Source organism: Anopheles darlingi, chromosome 3, assembly GCF_943734745.1.
Source record: "Anopheles darlingi chromosome 3, idAnoDarlMG_H_01, whole genome shotgun sequence".
Taxonomy (NCBI): Eukaryota; Metazoa; Arthropoda; class Insecta; order Diptera; family Culicidae; genus Anopheles; species Anopheles darlingi.
In genome coordinates this window covers 42,836,410-42,853,438 of record NC_064875.1, presented here as the reverse complement: position 1 = coordinate 42,853,438, position 17,029 = coordinate 42,836,410, and the positions used below count along the sequence as shown (strand labels likewise).

General features: G+C 50.7%; 1 protein-coding gene across 8 annotated transcripts in view; it reads right to left on the bottom strand.

The window, feature by feature from the left end:
• Nucleotides 1–17,029, bottom strand: part of LOC125957196 (four and a half LIM domains protein 2) — an 88,759-nt gene that overhangs the window by 4,642 nt on the left and 67,088 nt on the right. For 6 of the 8 annotated variants that reach the window (XM_049689716.1, XM_049689715.1, XM_049689717.1 and 3 more), the window contains 2 exons: nt 8,779–8,979; nt 8,518–8,692 (listed from right to left, as the gene is read on the bottom strand). In XM_049689716.1, the coding sequence (XP_049545673.1) occupies nt 8,518–8,692; nt 8,779–8,979 (376 nt within the window). Of the gene's footprint in view, nt 1–1,866; nt 2,339–8,517; nt 8,693–8,778; nt 8,980–11,032; nt 11,463–17,029 lie in introns of those variants that run through there. The other 2 variants (XM_049689719.1, XM_049689721.1) reach the window with 2 other exon arrangements.

The window sequence follows — 17,029 nt, the reverse complement described above, 5'->3', positions numbered from 1 at the left end:
TGCAACGATTAGCGGCAATAATAAGCGGCGTGTCCCCTCGCTTCGTAAACAAACGCTTCGTTGTTGTGTAGGATGATGATGGCATAATTCTTCTTCTAATGTTTCCTCTCTTGCGATCTTACGTGATCCATGAACCACGGTACCAGTAGCACGCGGGATTCGATGGCGTTTTCTCCTTCTCATGAGCTCATGCCACCGTCCCTGTCACCACCACTTGACCGCTTTTGCGCACAAACGCGCATCAACGTGCTGGCCGGCCCGTGCTGCTAGTGTCCTTCAGCCGTTGCGCCACATTGACGAGTGAAGTGCACACACTACTGCTGCTGCTGCTGTTGCGGTTGGCAAAAATATGCAAACGAAAGATCACACCGGGACACGTGATACGTTGACTTTCGTCGGATGACGTCAACCACTGGCAGCAGCAGCTTCCGGGGTTGACACGTGGCAGTTCCGGTGGTTCTACTGCCTTGTGAAGGTCTCTAGTGTTCAATAATACAAAAAAAGACTAGCCTCACATACAATGGACCGCCCATCGAAATTGTGGAATCGAATTGAAACATTTGGAGGGCAGGGGATCGCGTTCGATCGCTCTCTGGCCAGAGTGGGTGTCACAGTGTCTGCAGCGGAATGGAGAGAAAGGGGTAGCAAAAAAAAAGAAGCAGCCCCTGACGGTGCGGTGCTGATGGTGCGGTGCTGCTGGTGATGGCGGCTTCAACTAGATCCCCTTCATTCCAGTAGCATTTCGCCTGTGCGCCCCCGGTTCACAATCGCAATCTGGCGACCTTTGGAGACCATAGAGCGGAGTAGTCTAGGTGGTGCGTGGGCTTCCCCCGGAATGTCTCAAGAGCAAGCTTGAGCCTGAGAAGAACAAACGGAGGTGGTGGAGATGGAAATGTATTCCAATCTTCCACCAACCTAGATCTGCCGGCCTTAGAGGTTAACTGGAGATCGATTTCTGTGTCTCGCGAGATGCCCGAGACACACACACACACATACACACAATGGCAAAGCAATTAATGGACTTTAGACAGCCTGGAGGTGGAAACTATTGATTTTTGTCTGTTTGCGGCTCTCAAATCAATTCGCAAAACAAATCGCCGGGCGCATCGTCGGTTGATGGAGCGCGCTCTGGGAGTTGTTGATTTATGCATTCTTCCCTCAAAGACCATTACGCGCAAATAAGCGTGCGAAACGCATTCCGGTGTCCGCTTCTCCCCACAGAGCGGTTGGTTAACGGTGACATTAACCCTGGCGCTATCGATCAAACGACGATAAATGGTGCGCGTTGATACTCCAGGGATGAAGGTGCAGAAGGAGGAGTGACCCGAAAGTGACCGAAAAGCAAGCAAGTCCTACCATTCCTCCTCCGCGCACTCACATCGTGGATTCGTGGTCCGGTGGCCACTCACCAATTATCTGTTGGCCGTTAATTGATCTTAAATGATTCTCGTACACACACACACGCGGTGCGTGCGACGACTTCATCATCATCATCATCATCGGCGGCGGCAGCAGTAGTACCGCCACCTCCAAGATGAGCATGTTTACCCTGACCGTACAAGGAGAGTGTAGTTGACACAGACCGCACCATGGATGTCTGCCCTAGATGGGCAACGGAAGCGGAACCAGCGGCGGCCGCACCGCAAAGCGCCGCCTCCAGAGATTGGAGCCGCCGAGCTGAGCTGAGGGTGTTTTTGATGCTAATCAGGCCGCGTTAACAACTCGCGTGCTTGCGTGCGTTTGTGCGTAATGCGTGAGAGGAGGTGCCAAAAGCGACAGCTCGTTATCGCTCCCTCGCATAAAGATCCCGCGAGATGCTGATGCTGATGCCTGGGGTGGTGGCTAGTGGCTGGTTGTGGTGATCACCTGGTGTCGTGTCGCGGCAATCGCCCACCCGGCAATCCATGCCAAGGTGGCAACGGAATTTTTCCTGCTCCTTGGCGGCCGTCGCACCGGGCAGGAACATGCTCAGGATCGCGATGTCCTCGTTGTTATCCTTGGCGCGCTTGATCCGCTCGCCACCGACCGTTTTCGTTTTCAGCCGCAGCCGAGAGTCGAAATCGGACGACAGGATATCCATGGCCATTGTTAGTGTGTATATTGTCGTCTGCTACTAGGATGCGGCGGCTCTACAGCAACCACACGACACGATCACTTTTCCCTTAAATACTGCAATGCACAGCGCTCTTCACAGGATAAAACTTTACACGAATGCAACGAATTCACAGGGAGGGCGAACACAGTGACACTACAAAGGAGAAGCAGAAACAGTAGTAGAGGTCTCAACGGAGACTCTGACGGGCTCGATGTGCGCCGAGCAACGGTTCATTCATCACTGAACTCAACCGGTCCACCGGCACCGGTTGTAGTACTTATGCGAGCGACTCCAACCGATGACGACGACGACAACTTGGAGAGCGTTCTCTCTAGTGGGAGAAGTGTCAAGCGGTAGTGGCAAGTGGGAGGGTACGTTCGACCGCCACCACCGTCTGTTTCTACCATCCACCACCAAGTGGGAATCGGGTGCCACCAGGGAATGGCACCTCCACTTCAGAGTTCTTTCTTTGGAACCTGCACCGAAACCTTGCACAGCAGAACACTGAATCATCCTTCGGTTCACGATGAGAGCTTACAATTTAATTCTGGCACTGACTCTCTCTCTCTCTTTCTGCAGGGACCATAAGGATGATAAGTTGAAAAATGTGCTTCTAATGTGGCCTGGGCAGGGGGGGGGGGGGGGCTCTGCGTGTCTGAATGTCATTCCGTGCGGCGCTCTTGGAGACGGAACGGAACCTAACGCGACAAAGACGCCGAGAAGTTTGGAAGCCAGCTTTCGGGCGGAGAGTGGTGAGGAAGAAGGTACTAACTCAAAATTGATTTCGTCATGCAACGCGCGCGTATCGTGGAATGGAATCCCAGCGGGCAGCTTCCCCTCTCGGATGGGGAAGTCGATGAGCACCGTAGTGCTATCCTTTTTTGGCTCGAGGCAAATTTCCTTTCCTTACTCGCTCTTCGCGCTTCTATTAGTGCTGTCCTCTTTTCGCTCAAGACAATTTTTTTTTCCCGTCTCGCTCTTCGCCGATTCCGCGAGAGTCATCCGTGTAAATACACGCGGTGCTCAACGCGAATGCATCTGTATGCGATCGAGTTTGAAGCGTAAACCGTACTGGATCTTGAGTAGGCTGTGGTTAAAAAATCAGTCAGTGATAGAATCGAGCCGTGTTAAACGTTTTCCGAAAACGAAATTTCGTACGTGCATCTTCGGGGCAGCGGAATAGTTTTGCGGTGAGTAAAAAGTGCTTGTGAACAGTGACAACAGTGGTTTATGTGTTACAAAAGCGATTAATATCTTTTTTGTATACTTTCAGCTATCTCCGCGTCGCGAGCTGTGAGCCATCGAAGAGCATTCGCATGTCCTGCTCTGCCGCCTTACACGACCAACGAAGGAAGGATTGAGGGAGTTGGGTAAGTTAAGTGTAATAAGTGTTATTAAAAAGTGCAAATAAAGATTTAAAAGGTGAAATTCAATGTTTTTGGACTATTAAATGCGAGCATCTGAAACGGGTTAAGGGTGCGGGGGACGGGGGACTGGGGGAGGGGTAAGAGGAACCTAGAAGGGGGTAGGGGAGGGTCATCCCTCCCTAGGGGTACCATCACACGCACACCACTACGACGTGCATGACACTAATACAGGCGCAGAACTGCTCGAGAATGAGTGACGACCTCCATAATGAGCATTGACCATTTCGCTATGCAGGGTTCGAACCTAAGATTATGGAGGGATTTGTTGTATGTTATGCAGGGACTGCTCGAATTCGTACTCGATTCTAGCCTGCGGGGATGGAGTCACTATAGGGAGGGACACCAAGAGGCCAGAACCGTGCGTGTGTGTGTCACTTCGCGGTTCGCACTTTGTTTTCCCTTACGGTAGGTCCTGCTGCTGCTGCTGCTGCTGCTGCTAGCGACCACTTCCTTCCTATAAATCTTCCCCCCCAAGCCAGCCGAGCTCGGGAGTGGAATCGATCGAAGTTACCAGAGCCGAGGTTACCAAGGCGAACCCCATACATGGTGGCGCGTGTGTTTAGAGGCTAGTGTTCGTTCGCTCGCGGTTGGATTTGCATGGCATTTGCTTATCGGTTCCCCGTGACGGAGTGTGACCGATCGACGGGTTTTCTCTAAGCCTCGATGTAAATTCAAGCGGCGATCGGTGGCGATCGACAACACCAACATCACGACGGGGGGCGTGGGATGAGCGAATTTGCGTTCTTTCCATTGTTTGTGAGTGCCAGCAACCAGAAGGAGGGGAAGGTCACACATTGAACCATCTTCTTCTCTTCTGCTCCTCCTCCGCGCCATCCAGTTGTGTCCCTTTTTACGATCTTCGTGACAAGTGTGTGTGTGCACACGTCCCAAATCAGCATCATCATCCTTGAAATGCAATTTACAAGCCCCGGACCACCGGCCATGATGATGGCGAGAAATTAGTGACCACTACCACCCGAGATACATACATACGCTCCTGGAATGGAACGTCACCCGTGGGAGGGTGTTACATGTTGTGGCAAACCCGCAGCGCAACGCAATGAAATGGCAACCCAAAGGCGAGGTCAACAGCTCCGCCACCTCGAGACGACTCGAGGCCCCCACAATCGGGCGGCCCACGGATCGGGCGATGCGGATAAAAGGGTGACACTGGAACTACACTCCGGGGGTTCACTCGTAAAAGGTCCTTGTTTTGTTGACCTTCCTGCCTTCCAGAAGATAGTGCGCGGTACGTGCGTATCTTTGGCTGTTCTTTAGATCGCAGACAATGGCGATGATGAAACCGTTGACATAACCGAAAGACCGCCGCTGGACCGCGTTCTGAAAAGGGCTCTAATGAGCAGAACTTAGACGATAATCCATCTGCTGCTCGGGTGTGACAGTACAGGTCACTACTACTAGGAGTTGAAAGGAGTGCCCCCAGAAACGCAGAACTTAGTAGGCTACAGTCACCAGGAAGGACCAACCTCAACAACGAACCACGAATGTCAAACAAATGAAAGATCCACCACCAATTAGACGATCACGAAACCTCGTCACGTACGCCATTTCCGTGTGTGTGTGTACACTACTGAATGTGTCTCAAGGAGGAACAGGAACAAGTGCCAGACTCCGTGTTTCTAGTTCGATGCTCTAATTTAACGAACCGATACTGATCGCCTACTGCGAGCGAGGTACAACTCAACCAACAACCAACAACGCCATCATTTCATTGCACAGAGGGACATAAATTTCACGCTTTTGTACCACGCGGTATGGAGTGCATCGCCAAGCAGAGTGTGTGGGGAGGGCAAGGCGAAACCAAGAATCAACCACTTGGCCTGCATCGCACGCCGAGGTCAAAGCTTGTTGTCCGCGAATTTGTCGCACGGCCGGACCACCGGCACGGCTTGTAATGGCGATGACGGCGATGTTCGACGGTTAAACAATGTCGCACATTAATGTCGCTTCTCCTCGCCGCCAAGTTTTTTGGGGGAGACGTACACAGAAGGGATCGAGAAGACTGCGTACACATAGTGCGGGGGCAGCGAAACAGTTTTTGGGAGGCGACCGAAAGGCGACACAGCGCTCAGTTCTGGTGGTGACATTCGTTTGCGATCGCGAATTGTCCCCCAGAATTGTTTCACTTCTACACCTGATCTTCGCTCTGAAGGGGCGGTGTGTGAAGTGATTGAGTCATTATTTTAACATTTACCACCCGAAAGCAAATTGGTGGAGGTGGGCAGGTTGAACGACCTTCGATTAGTTCTCGATCGAAGCATCTCGCTTCAGGAGAGCGGCCCCAAGACGCGAGCGCATTGTCGGCCACGACTACTACGATGCTCTTTGCAAGCACCACGACATCACTCACCAGTTGACAGTTGCGTGATGGATGGTTGACCACGGTGAGCGTGCTCTGCGGTTAGGGTATCAGTTACACGCGACCGGGGCGGCCGCCCAATGACCAGTCGGTCAGATAATCTCTTTATGTAAAAGTCAGCGTGCGGTTACTTGATGTGATCTGCTCGATCTGCTGGAAGCACACAGCGACGTCGGAGAGACGTCCGAGAGACCCGGCAGATGTCTATGCGATCATGTATGATTCATGCATTAGACACGCGCATGCTCACATCTTAGCACACACAGAGAAACGATGGCTGCGGGGATGATTATTCAAACCTTGGTTGGGGAGCATAAAGCGCACACACGCCCACCACCGCCGGGGGGGATGAGCAGTCGCTTCTACCCCGTGCTCACTGGCGAGAATGGATGACAAATCGGGAGCAACAGACCGCCAACGGTCGGTCGGCGGCAGTGGCAAAACTCCTACTCCTTATCCATCGTACATCACTGCCAACCTTGGAAGGCCTTGGACCGAATGAATGGAATGCGAAAGCTGGGAAGTGACGCTCGCCAGTCGATCTAGATCGATCTAAAACGCTGACCAATCCATCATAACGGGTTGTATATCATGAACATCGTCATCAAACAGGACTCCTCATCGGTCCCCGTAGCCCCGTTTCGTGCCAATCGAAACCCCTTTAATAAGAGAGATGAAGGCGTAATTGATGACCCCGGGAACGGCAATTACCATTCACTTGCAATTACACCGTGCTCTGACGAGTCACAATTTTGTCCCGGCCGCGGGGGCCAATAAAACACGCTCCGTGTCAGTATTTGGCAGCGTCAATTTGCCATCAAAGTGCTGCTGCTGGTGCTCTTCTCTCACATCTCGTCACAAATCGAAATCCATAAGATCACCGATCTTTATGGCACGCACCACCAAAGTCGGACAGTTTGATGATGCATTTTATGATCGGCAGCGGAAGCAAACGACTTAATTGGTCGAACCCCAGCAGGAAGGTGTCCTTCCTTCCGGTCAAAAGCAGACAGAATGAGAAATGACCCCAAACCGTCGATCATCCATTGTTTTGAATGAGAAAGTGAAAGTGTCTTGGTCCAACTCGACACCGAAACACCCGAAAGTGCACGGCACAACAGCGCAGGCGCGATCTACTCCTACGTGTCGTCCCGAGTTCCCGATTAATATCCATTAACTCCATCGTTCGCGGTTCGGCATCACCAGACGATCGACCTTCCGGGGCCCGTCCCGTCCCGTCCGGGCGGTCCCCGAAATAGGCGGCCGTTGCGGGGAACGGCGTGAGATTCTCGAGCACAAGGCAAGTGTAATTGATCGCCAGCACGGACGTCAGACTGGGGTACTTGTCGTCGATCTTGTCGTCGAGCTTCAAGGCAAGGCCATGATGGCGACTTGCATGGCCTCCGGTGGTACCGGAGGATCGTGTGATCTCTTTATTTGACTAATTTATGGCCATTGCCATAACAGATGACGCATCCTCATGCCCCACCACTCTCTGCTTTGGGGAAATAACGCCATGATGATGAGCACCGAACTAACGCGCGCGCGCGTTTGTTTGTCATTAGGTCATTTGGGGCACGAACTAGAATCTGGCGCAGCAGCACACAAGAGTTGAGCGGCGATGATGAGTCTTGTTGTCGCGTCCCGGGATTTGGTTTAGTCCAATTGAATTTAATTATCTCGCGACTCGCAACACCCACCCAAAGCCCCGAAGGAAGCGCTAAGTAGAGAGGGTCTTCGCAAGTTCCTTTGGTGAAGATCCCATAAGTAGATCCACGGAATAATGGAGAACTTGAGGTGGGGGCCACACGGACTATTGTGCTGCTGCACGCACCGAAGGTGTTGTTCAACCCATTAATACCGAACGGCCAGACAGAGCAGACAGGCGCGTTGCGGTGGCGTTGTGCCGTTGTCAGCACTGTGACAACCCAATGTGTCTCATTCATCATCATCGAGCTGGGGGGGGGGGGGGATCCCTTGAAGGATTGGTAGATTATGTCACCACACAGGTCACATCGCAGCAGAGGTGATGTGCGGCTGGGTGCGGTTGAGGATGCCAGTAGTATTGTCTTCCGAACTGCTTGTAGTGTCGAGATTTATTGCTTCTTTGCAAATACCAGTCGGAACACGTAGATCGATTCAATAGAGAAAAAGCACGAGGGTGTCCGTCCATGTGTGTGTGTGTGTGTGTTCAATGCCTTGAGCTCGTTCGTTCATTACAAGAGAGCATCTCGAGAGCAGCGTGGCCGATTCGCCAATGAAAGTCGAACTTGAAATATGAAATATTGGTTCAGTTTGAGTTCGCTGAAAGGCCACCGGCCACCAGAAGCCAGTGCGTTGGGGCCTTGCAACTTCTAACATAAATAAAAGCACTCCCTCTCTCTCTCTCTCTCTAAAGTGCCGGTGAATGTTAAATTGGAATTAAAAACTGGAGTGCCGGCAGACATGATGGTTCCAGATGGCGCATGCTATGATGTCTGGGGATTAGAAAACTCAACATCCACCAGCCAGATCCAACTAATCGTAGAAGGCGGCGCCAAACCAGAGTCGATCTGGCTAATGGAATCCTAATCTCTCGTGGTTCTCCTGGTCGCCACAGTTCTGCTGGTACTTACCAGCACGGAAGATTTCACCGCAACCATCGCAGCGGGATGCGAACTGGGCATCGTAGCAGTTGCCACAGTAGATCTTGTCCGCCTTCGAGCCGAACTGCTTGTCCACCAGCGAGATGCGGCACTTGTTGCACAGGAAGCACGCCTCGTGCCAGTGCTTATCCTTGTACGAGAGATCCTGCGTATCATGGGGAAAAATATCGGGCATTAGAGGGTAGGCCGATCGCAAACCAGGTTCCGCTTCTGCTACCGTTTCTTACTTACCTTGGAATCGATGCCAATAGTCTTGTTGCACTCCTCGCACACGTTGGCGAACACGTTCTCGTAGCACTTGATGCAGTACGGGTGCTCGTCGCGCAGGACGTACCGCTGGCCGGTCAGGCTTTCGTCGCACTGCCAGCAGCAGAAGTGTCCCGAGTGCCAGTCCTTCGACATGGCTTTGGTGTACTCGCCACTGAAAATAAGCTGCAAAAAAGGCGCACAGTAGAGGATCGATTATAATGGTTAGAACAAACAAGGCAGCTTCTTCTCTTCGGGGTCTCTCATGTTGTCTGTTCTGTTTATCAGCATGCACATCATCATCATCATCTGCATCATATTGAATACCTTAAAGTGAGTACAGGGGTAACGAAGGCACGAGTGCGTGTGTGGGGAGGGGTAGCAGGCTACATCGCTACCGAGGATCGTCGCTGGAATCATCATCATCACCCGAGACAGGAGCTTAATTTACGGCGTCCAATCCCCCCCCACCCAATTGTCATCGCGACGAGGCGAGAGTTTTGTTTTGAATACTCCAATGCGTTTTCATGTGGAACACCCCTCTACCCATCCACCCTTCCACCCATCCATCCCTTTTGATCCCACCTAATGCACCACACGGTTTGGCGGACGGCTTTTTCGGTGTTCGTGTTCGGGTTGAGTTTAAAAATAGGTTGGAAAGACCATCGCGACGGCGGCAGCGACGGCTGCGACGGCACTGGCTTGAGTCTGCCATGGCCTGCCGGTGAAAAGTCGGTCAGTTGTGCGGGCCGAGTGCAAAAGCGTGAGCGTGAATCCGACTCGGTAGCATCGGAGGAGGTCGTCGGTCGGTGCGACCAACGCCGACCAGCGCACAGAACTGTGACGGACGTTCTACTGGTCAGCCAGTCAAGCCAGTTCCCACAGTGCCCACATGTTCGTTCAGAACCGAACCAGAAACGATGGAGCATTAGTCTGGCATTCACTCTCGATCGATCAACCGATCCGATCGATCGTGCTGGAGCATCGCATTTCTAAACAAATGCGCCCATGCCATGACTCATCATGTGGTGCACTCGTGGTTACTAAAACGGAAACATACCAGAGCACGCGCAGGCATCAACGCCAGATGCGTCCGTCTGTGTGTGTATGGCTGCAGCATTCACGTAACTAATGTATCGATTGCTCCAATCGGTCAGATCGAGCATCGGAGCGCGTTTTACGTTTATTTTTGGCCATTCCGGGATGCCCGGCATCACGCTGCGTGCTGTGCGCTCGCTCCGGAAGAGAGCATTCTACCGAGCAGAAGGTAAATTCTACTCTTCCATTCGGGAAAGGTGGCCATTTTGTGCTACAAACCGATATCGATGGTTGCTTGGTCCATCTAGCAGGAGATGAAAGGAGTGTGTATCGCGATTTGTGGAATCAAATGGTGTGCGTGTGTTTGGTGCAAAAATAGATTTCATGAAGCGACCAAGGGGAACTAGGAGAGCATATTCCGCTGTTTGACATTATGCTTCTATCTCAAAAAATATGTTGAATTTCGTTGTTTTGCGAATTAAATGGTTTTCAAAGCTTTATCGAACCACGATCGAAGACACGATCACGAGCTAGTCGTGTGATCGAAAATCACAATTTCTTGGTGTATCCCCACAGGTCGCTTACTCGTTCACTCACTCTCTCTTCTCTTGCCCATTATGGTTCGATTAATGCATTCGACGATCGAAACGGAGGAGGAATAAAATAATATTTTAACTCCGATCGAAAACGCATGTCCAAGCATGCCGCGCGTGTAAATCGATAAAATACGAAGAAGTCACACTCAGGCAAGGCTGTCTGCGATGCGTAAAACTGCGCTATAACTCATCGTCTCCTCGTCTGCACCCGTTTTGGTCAATTTAGGGACCAACAACCGATCGTACTGCTGCGTCGCCGTGTCTTCGTCTGTCACGTAAGTGATAGCGTATTACATTACAACAAAAACAGCACCCGGTAGGCGATCGTGTGCGTAATCGGATTAACGCAAACTGGCAACCGGCAACAGGGATCTTCCTAGAAGCAGTGCCCTCCCCACAACACCAGCGCAGACAAGGTCTCTACGGGCCCCGGAAGGGGTCATTCTTGCCATCCGGTCCGCTCGTAAATTGCTCACTTTCACTGCGAGAACCACGGGAGTTGATGATGATTTCCAGCATCGACCACGACCTGGAGCGATCTCTGGCCCCTGTCCTGCCACACTCCCTCCCTCCATGGCACTCGAATCCTGGTGGCCTGTCGTTACCCCTGCTTGTCCTCGATGGCGCTCTGGCTCGGGTTGACGTACTCCGACGATTCCAGCTCGGTGATGGTCACCTCGCCGGTCTGATCGGACGATTCGCGGCGCTTGGTCGTCGTCTTTTTCACTTTGCGCGTCTTCTTCACCTCGACCGTCTGCGTACGCATCACTTCAACATCGGCCATCGTGCGGCTTTAGTTCTGTGGCTTTAGTTTGGGCTTTTTTTAAGGGAGAGGGCGTGAGCTGTTCTCACTCACTGCGATGGCGGAAAAGGTCGCGAAAGGGCGGTGGTAGCGGTCCTACTAAGTTCTAGGGCAGTTAAAGTGAGGCAGATCACGAGCGATCGTGCGATAGAAGGGGCCACACACTCGTTTTACTCGAGTTACTATGTTTAAGCTAAGCTGGTCACGAACTGTGTGAACCGTGCGTGATCTGCTCCGGCCAAACCAGACCCAAACCCAGACCAGAAACCAGCCCGTGGCGTCGACGATGGGGCCTTGTGCGAGTGTGCGAGCACTTCGTGCGGCACTCACGCCGCACACCCGTTCCGCTCCACTCCTTGGTGAACGCGAACGCGATCGCCCCCGCCGCTAAACGGGAACGGGAAAACCACCCGTTTGTAGCGGGGTTTCGTTTGCCTACGAAGGAAACTACGAGAAAATGCGAGAAAAGCGATACTCCGGAGCACTCGCCTAGCCAGGAGACGACGGCAGGCACTCACACGCCGTTAACTGTTACTCTCCAGAGAGGTTCGTTGACAAGCAAGGAGCAAGCAGGAGAAGCAGGCTGAGGACTGTGAAAGTCACGCTTTTCCTCCTGACGACAGCGGACGGTGCCTCTCGCCACGGTTTTGCACACGTTTTTGCCGTTTCGGGGTCGTTTTTGGGGTGCCACGTCACTGAAGACGCTCATGGGTGGATTTCGAACGATGACGTCAGGCGGTTGTTGAGCGAACGCGCAGATGTGCAGCAGCAGAGATCGGGATCGTTTTGGGAACGATCGTTGGAAGGTTTTTCGGGCCGATGGTTCTGATAGAATTTATGTGAAGATTAGTGTTGGCATTGCGCTGATGGCGAGTGTTTTCGTCCCATCGATTGCATAAATACATCTTCATCTACATGCAGCTATTTAAATTCGTGGTTCTGGCTTAATTCAACCAATTCAATAACATCAATAGTTTATTCCAACAATTCAAATGTTTGTTTATTTGCGAGCAATTCATAGCAAGCATTCATTTTCATTGTTTCATTTTCCTTGGATACCGTTCATGGCAACCGTTCAATGGTAAGAGCTACTGCTGTAGTACCACCGCATCTGCACAGCATCTGTGTGTAAGTCACGTGCGCAAACTCATCTGAAGAGCGTTCAAAGCACATTCCGCATCATTCCATACTATTCATGAATATTGAAGGTGATTCACGTTGTATCCTTTGCCTTTTTTCAAATAAATGACGGTGAATTATCATCTCATCAAATCAAATCAAATCGTTACTCAACAACTCAAGCTGTTTGCTGAATATTGCGTCGAGAACAGTGCTTCGTGGTGATTCAGTGCACCTCAAGCCTTCAAGTGATCTTTTCAAATTCATGTATTCCAATTCGCTACCTATCGTAAACCCAACACTAACTAGCCGATGCTTTTCAAACTTTGAACATTCTTCCTTAACGTAACTTATGAGGTAAACCTAAAAATGTAATGATTTCATGTAATGAGTTCGTACTAAAAGCAAAACCAAAACAAGGCAAAAAACAAAGATACAAAATTTCTAAACTTATAAAAAAAAAGCTAATATGTTTCAAATAGTACAATTTAGTATACCATTCGTTAAAATAATGAATGTCTACTTGTTTCTTGAAAATCAAATTTAAAAAATGTACATTGTTTATCTATGTAAGTTAACGCAGGCACTTCTCAAGAAGGTTCAATCGAAAGAGGTTTCATCTTATAGGTCGATAAGATAAACACAACATCATTATTTTATTCTTTTATGCCAGGAAAATGTTATCGCACAAATTTAAAAAACGACATATTTCATGTGCTCCAATAACGATACTACGTATGTACCATCGAATTTCAAAAAAATCGTCATTCGATAAGCAGATAATTGCTCGAAATCTAGAAAAATCTCGTCTCTACACATCCAGCAACACAAAACGAAAGCCAGACCTCTACGCCTCATTAAAGTTATGTCTTCCTTCCCGAGAGAAGGTCGGCCACCTATGCTACCATTCCGTAACCCGGCAAATTCGACAAACTTGTCGAAACAATTCGAAACACTCCCGATGCTCCCGAGGTGAGGTGCACTCTGCATTCCCATCATGGCTACCGGTGTTGGTGCAACGCGACAAAACAAATGCGAAAACGGGAGCCAAAACAAACGACGGCGGCACCGGCGGCGGTGGCCTCAAGGAACTCGCTGGCTTCTGCAGACAACCAAGAACGGGATGGGGGGGGATGCTAAAATTAGAAAGCACAAACTCGCCACTCACGAGACCCAACAGGACACACGGGAGTTGAAGGAAGGGAAGGTTTGCTACACTTGAAGGTGGCACGCGCCGTTTAACGGATTCCGGCGAACGGAAAACCCCTTTTGGGATCTTCTCGTTCGTCACACGAACGCTCATCGCTCGCGATATGAATGAAAATTGCGTTCGGCTCACGATCTCTGCTACTTCTCGCAAGGAGTAGAAGGAGGAGTACGCGACGAAAGTGGAGGTGAGCAGTGAGTTTTCGTCGAGCGGTGGCAATAATTCCGTTGTGCCTGTGCACACGTCCCGCACAAAAACGCGTATTCGGCTTCGGAAGGGTGGAGCATTTTCTTGCCAGCTAGTGAGTAACAGAGAGAGAGATACAGAGATCGCCAGAGTGAGTGGGGGGTAAATGAAAACTGTGAAACGATGTTTCCTTCAACGATTTTCCTCCCTCGCACTCCGCTTGGTTTGGTCGCGAGAAGAAGGGATACATTGGCGAGCGGGCGGACGGCCATTGGGGGTTCATAACGATCCTCCTGCTGCCGCTGCAGACCATAACAACAGGCGAGGGAACGGGGGAACGAGAGCGGATGCTTCACTTTATATTTTAACGTTTGTTTCGTCGAGGTACAGAGATCGAGGGAACGCGTAAATAAACGAATGGCGGCCAATTATGCTTGCGTTCGGTCAGCCAAGGCGAGCACCACCGTGTCTAGTGCGGTGTTTTCATACGGGGAAAAACCAACGGAGTTTAATGACCGCACTCGGTGCTCGGTGCCCAGGAACTCGACACGTTTCCGACGCGATCTCTGGGCCTTGGCTCTATCATCGGGAGATGTTAGATCATAGAAACCCATGCCAACCGCGGTTGCTATTGAAAATCCTTTGAAACTCAAGGAATAAGCACACCGCCGCCGCCGCCTGCTGCGTTCACCGCAAGGAGGAGACGCCTTTCACTCGGTGCGCGGTTGAAGAAGCACATCCCACACGCCAGATCGAGGCAGGCTGCGACTACGCGACCAGCAACACGCACTGTAGGTGACACCGAAGGTCACTACAACGACGACGGCGGCGACGTCGCCCACCTGTTTACAACCCCGGTTGTTGCCATCCGTCCGTCCGTCCGTCCGGTGCTGCCCTTGAAACTGGACTAGGCTCGTCCGGATAGCGCAATCGACGCTCCAAAAGGGACAACCACCAGCGAAGCGCTGCTGCACCCGGTACGATCACGCTAGACCGATTCCTCGCCAGCGCTCGCTCGCTATCGACGTGGCCGTGAAGTTTACATTTTGCCACACGACCTCACGACGGCCTATGCTACGTACCAGAGAGCAGTGGGGGGGGGGGGGAACCCGGGGGTGACTTAGCGTGTCAACATGTTTTGCCATTTTTCAAAAAGCTTAGAACGAGAACGCTAGACGTTAGAGGGGTGGTGCTGGTGCTGGTAGCGATCTCGCGGGGTATGCAAACAGGATGGTAAACATCCACCGGGGTGGCACCAGCCCCGGGGTGGTGGCCCCCAGTGCACCGTTCACCGATTTGGCATCATTTTTCAAACGCGATCCCGTACGTACGATCGTCATTCGGAGAAGGCGTACGGTGGTGGCCCACCAACCCCGGGGATGGCATGGATGTCATCTTCCGAAAATTCTTCACACCACAGGATACAACAACACCACAATCTCGAGAAGACGATCGGTTGATCCTTTTTTTTTTTGTTTTTTGGCGAAATGTCAAAGCGTTTTGCGGACAACGGGCCAGCGTTTGGAGGAGAAGACGCATTGGAGCGAGACGAAGCGACGAGCTGACGAGCAGAAACAGTTGTTCGATGTTGCTGCTGCTGCTGCTGCCGCTGCTGAAATCATTAGATTGACATTCGTGCTGGCAAACTTAAGCGCTATAATTATCTGAATAACCCCGAAAATGTGGCTAACATTCAGTGTTCCTCTCGATCGGGGACGCTGTGTTCTCGGTAATGCGTGGTCAACAGCCTTATTAGCGATTACCTTGGATTGATATTACGCACCTTATTCGCTTCCTCTCTCACTCCTTCGCTCCCTAAACACCAACAGATTGCCAGCATGTCCGGCCATTAACAACCACATTAAGTGCATTAGCGTGTAATTGAAATTGTAATCATCGCTAAAAGACGATGCACAACACACACTCGCCAGGAGATGGTCCGTTGATTTCCATTCGAGAAGACGACTCCGGTGATGGCCAACACAGTTGATTAGTACGCATGCGGACGAACGCATGCGATCAAGCACGTCACCGCCGCCTAGGATCAGATGATCCTAGAATCCGACGAAATCATCCGACGCCCGATCTGCGTCACAGGGAGCACACAGATTCTCTCAAGCGCCGTCTCGACGAGCAACAGAGTTCGAGACGGGAAAAACAATAAAATAGTCGGCTACGAAAAACAACCAACCAGCCGCCGCCATTAAATGCCGTCCGATATCACGAGGCACGATAACTTCGCAGCGAGGTCGAAGCAGGCAGCGAGCAGGAAGGTCCCACGCGTCATATGGTGGGACACGCGAAAACTCGACAACATGCTACTGTGGTCGCAGCAGCAGCCGCTGGGAAACCATTTCGGATTTTCCCTTCGTCGCCGGTCTGTTTTTGTTCGGGAAAGGTCACTTTTGCACTCGTTACACTCACAGCCGCACCAAAAAGGCCAGCCATAAACGAGTTGAGGCGAAAGAAAATTCAAAATATCGCCTAAAGACTACAAGCGGATCTCGTCGGTAGTGATTCACGCGTTTTGCGGGCAAAAGATTGATCATTTTTCACCCGTCACGCCCCGGGGTTTGTTACGTGGCGGTTGGTTGTGGGTTGTGTCAGCATATAAATTTACGGAACGGATGGCGGGATGTCGAAAGACGGAATGAGAAAACTGTAAAATCATAAAACGACTGAGTAGCACTTTTGGGATTGTTTAAGGACGAATTAACGATTGTTTAAGGACGAAATATCCTTCTGATGGTAATTCTCGGTAACCGGTATCACAGACCATTATTCGAAAGACTATTTCCTTTCGAGAAACTGGACGTGAGACATGAAATCAAAGATATCACTAGATTGCTTTAATATGAAAGTGTGGTTGTACTATCAAATTAAAGGGTTGGTATTAAAAAGGTAAATTTTAAAAATAACTGTGAAATTTGCATCTGTCTCTTAATTTAAAAAATCAAAAGGTAAAACTTGCTGCAAATAATTTCAAACATAAGATTCAGTTTTCTTCGTCCAATATGCTCGGTAGATGAAAACATTACCCAGTGCCTGTAAGTGGCTTTGTGGTTTGGCTCATTCTTGGCAAAGCGTTTGCTTGAACTGGTCAACACTTTGTTAATTTTTAGAGCCAAGCATTACTTTTAAAATACCACAAACGGAAAAGACCTGCTGCTCATGCATCCATTGATATTGGCAGTTATTGATACAACAATAAAACGTGAGCAACGTTCTGTTTCAATCAATCTGCTAAGTCAGTCGCTTTGTGTGATGATACAGAGTCTTGTTGTAATC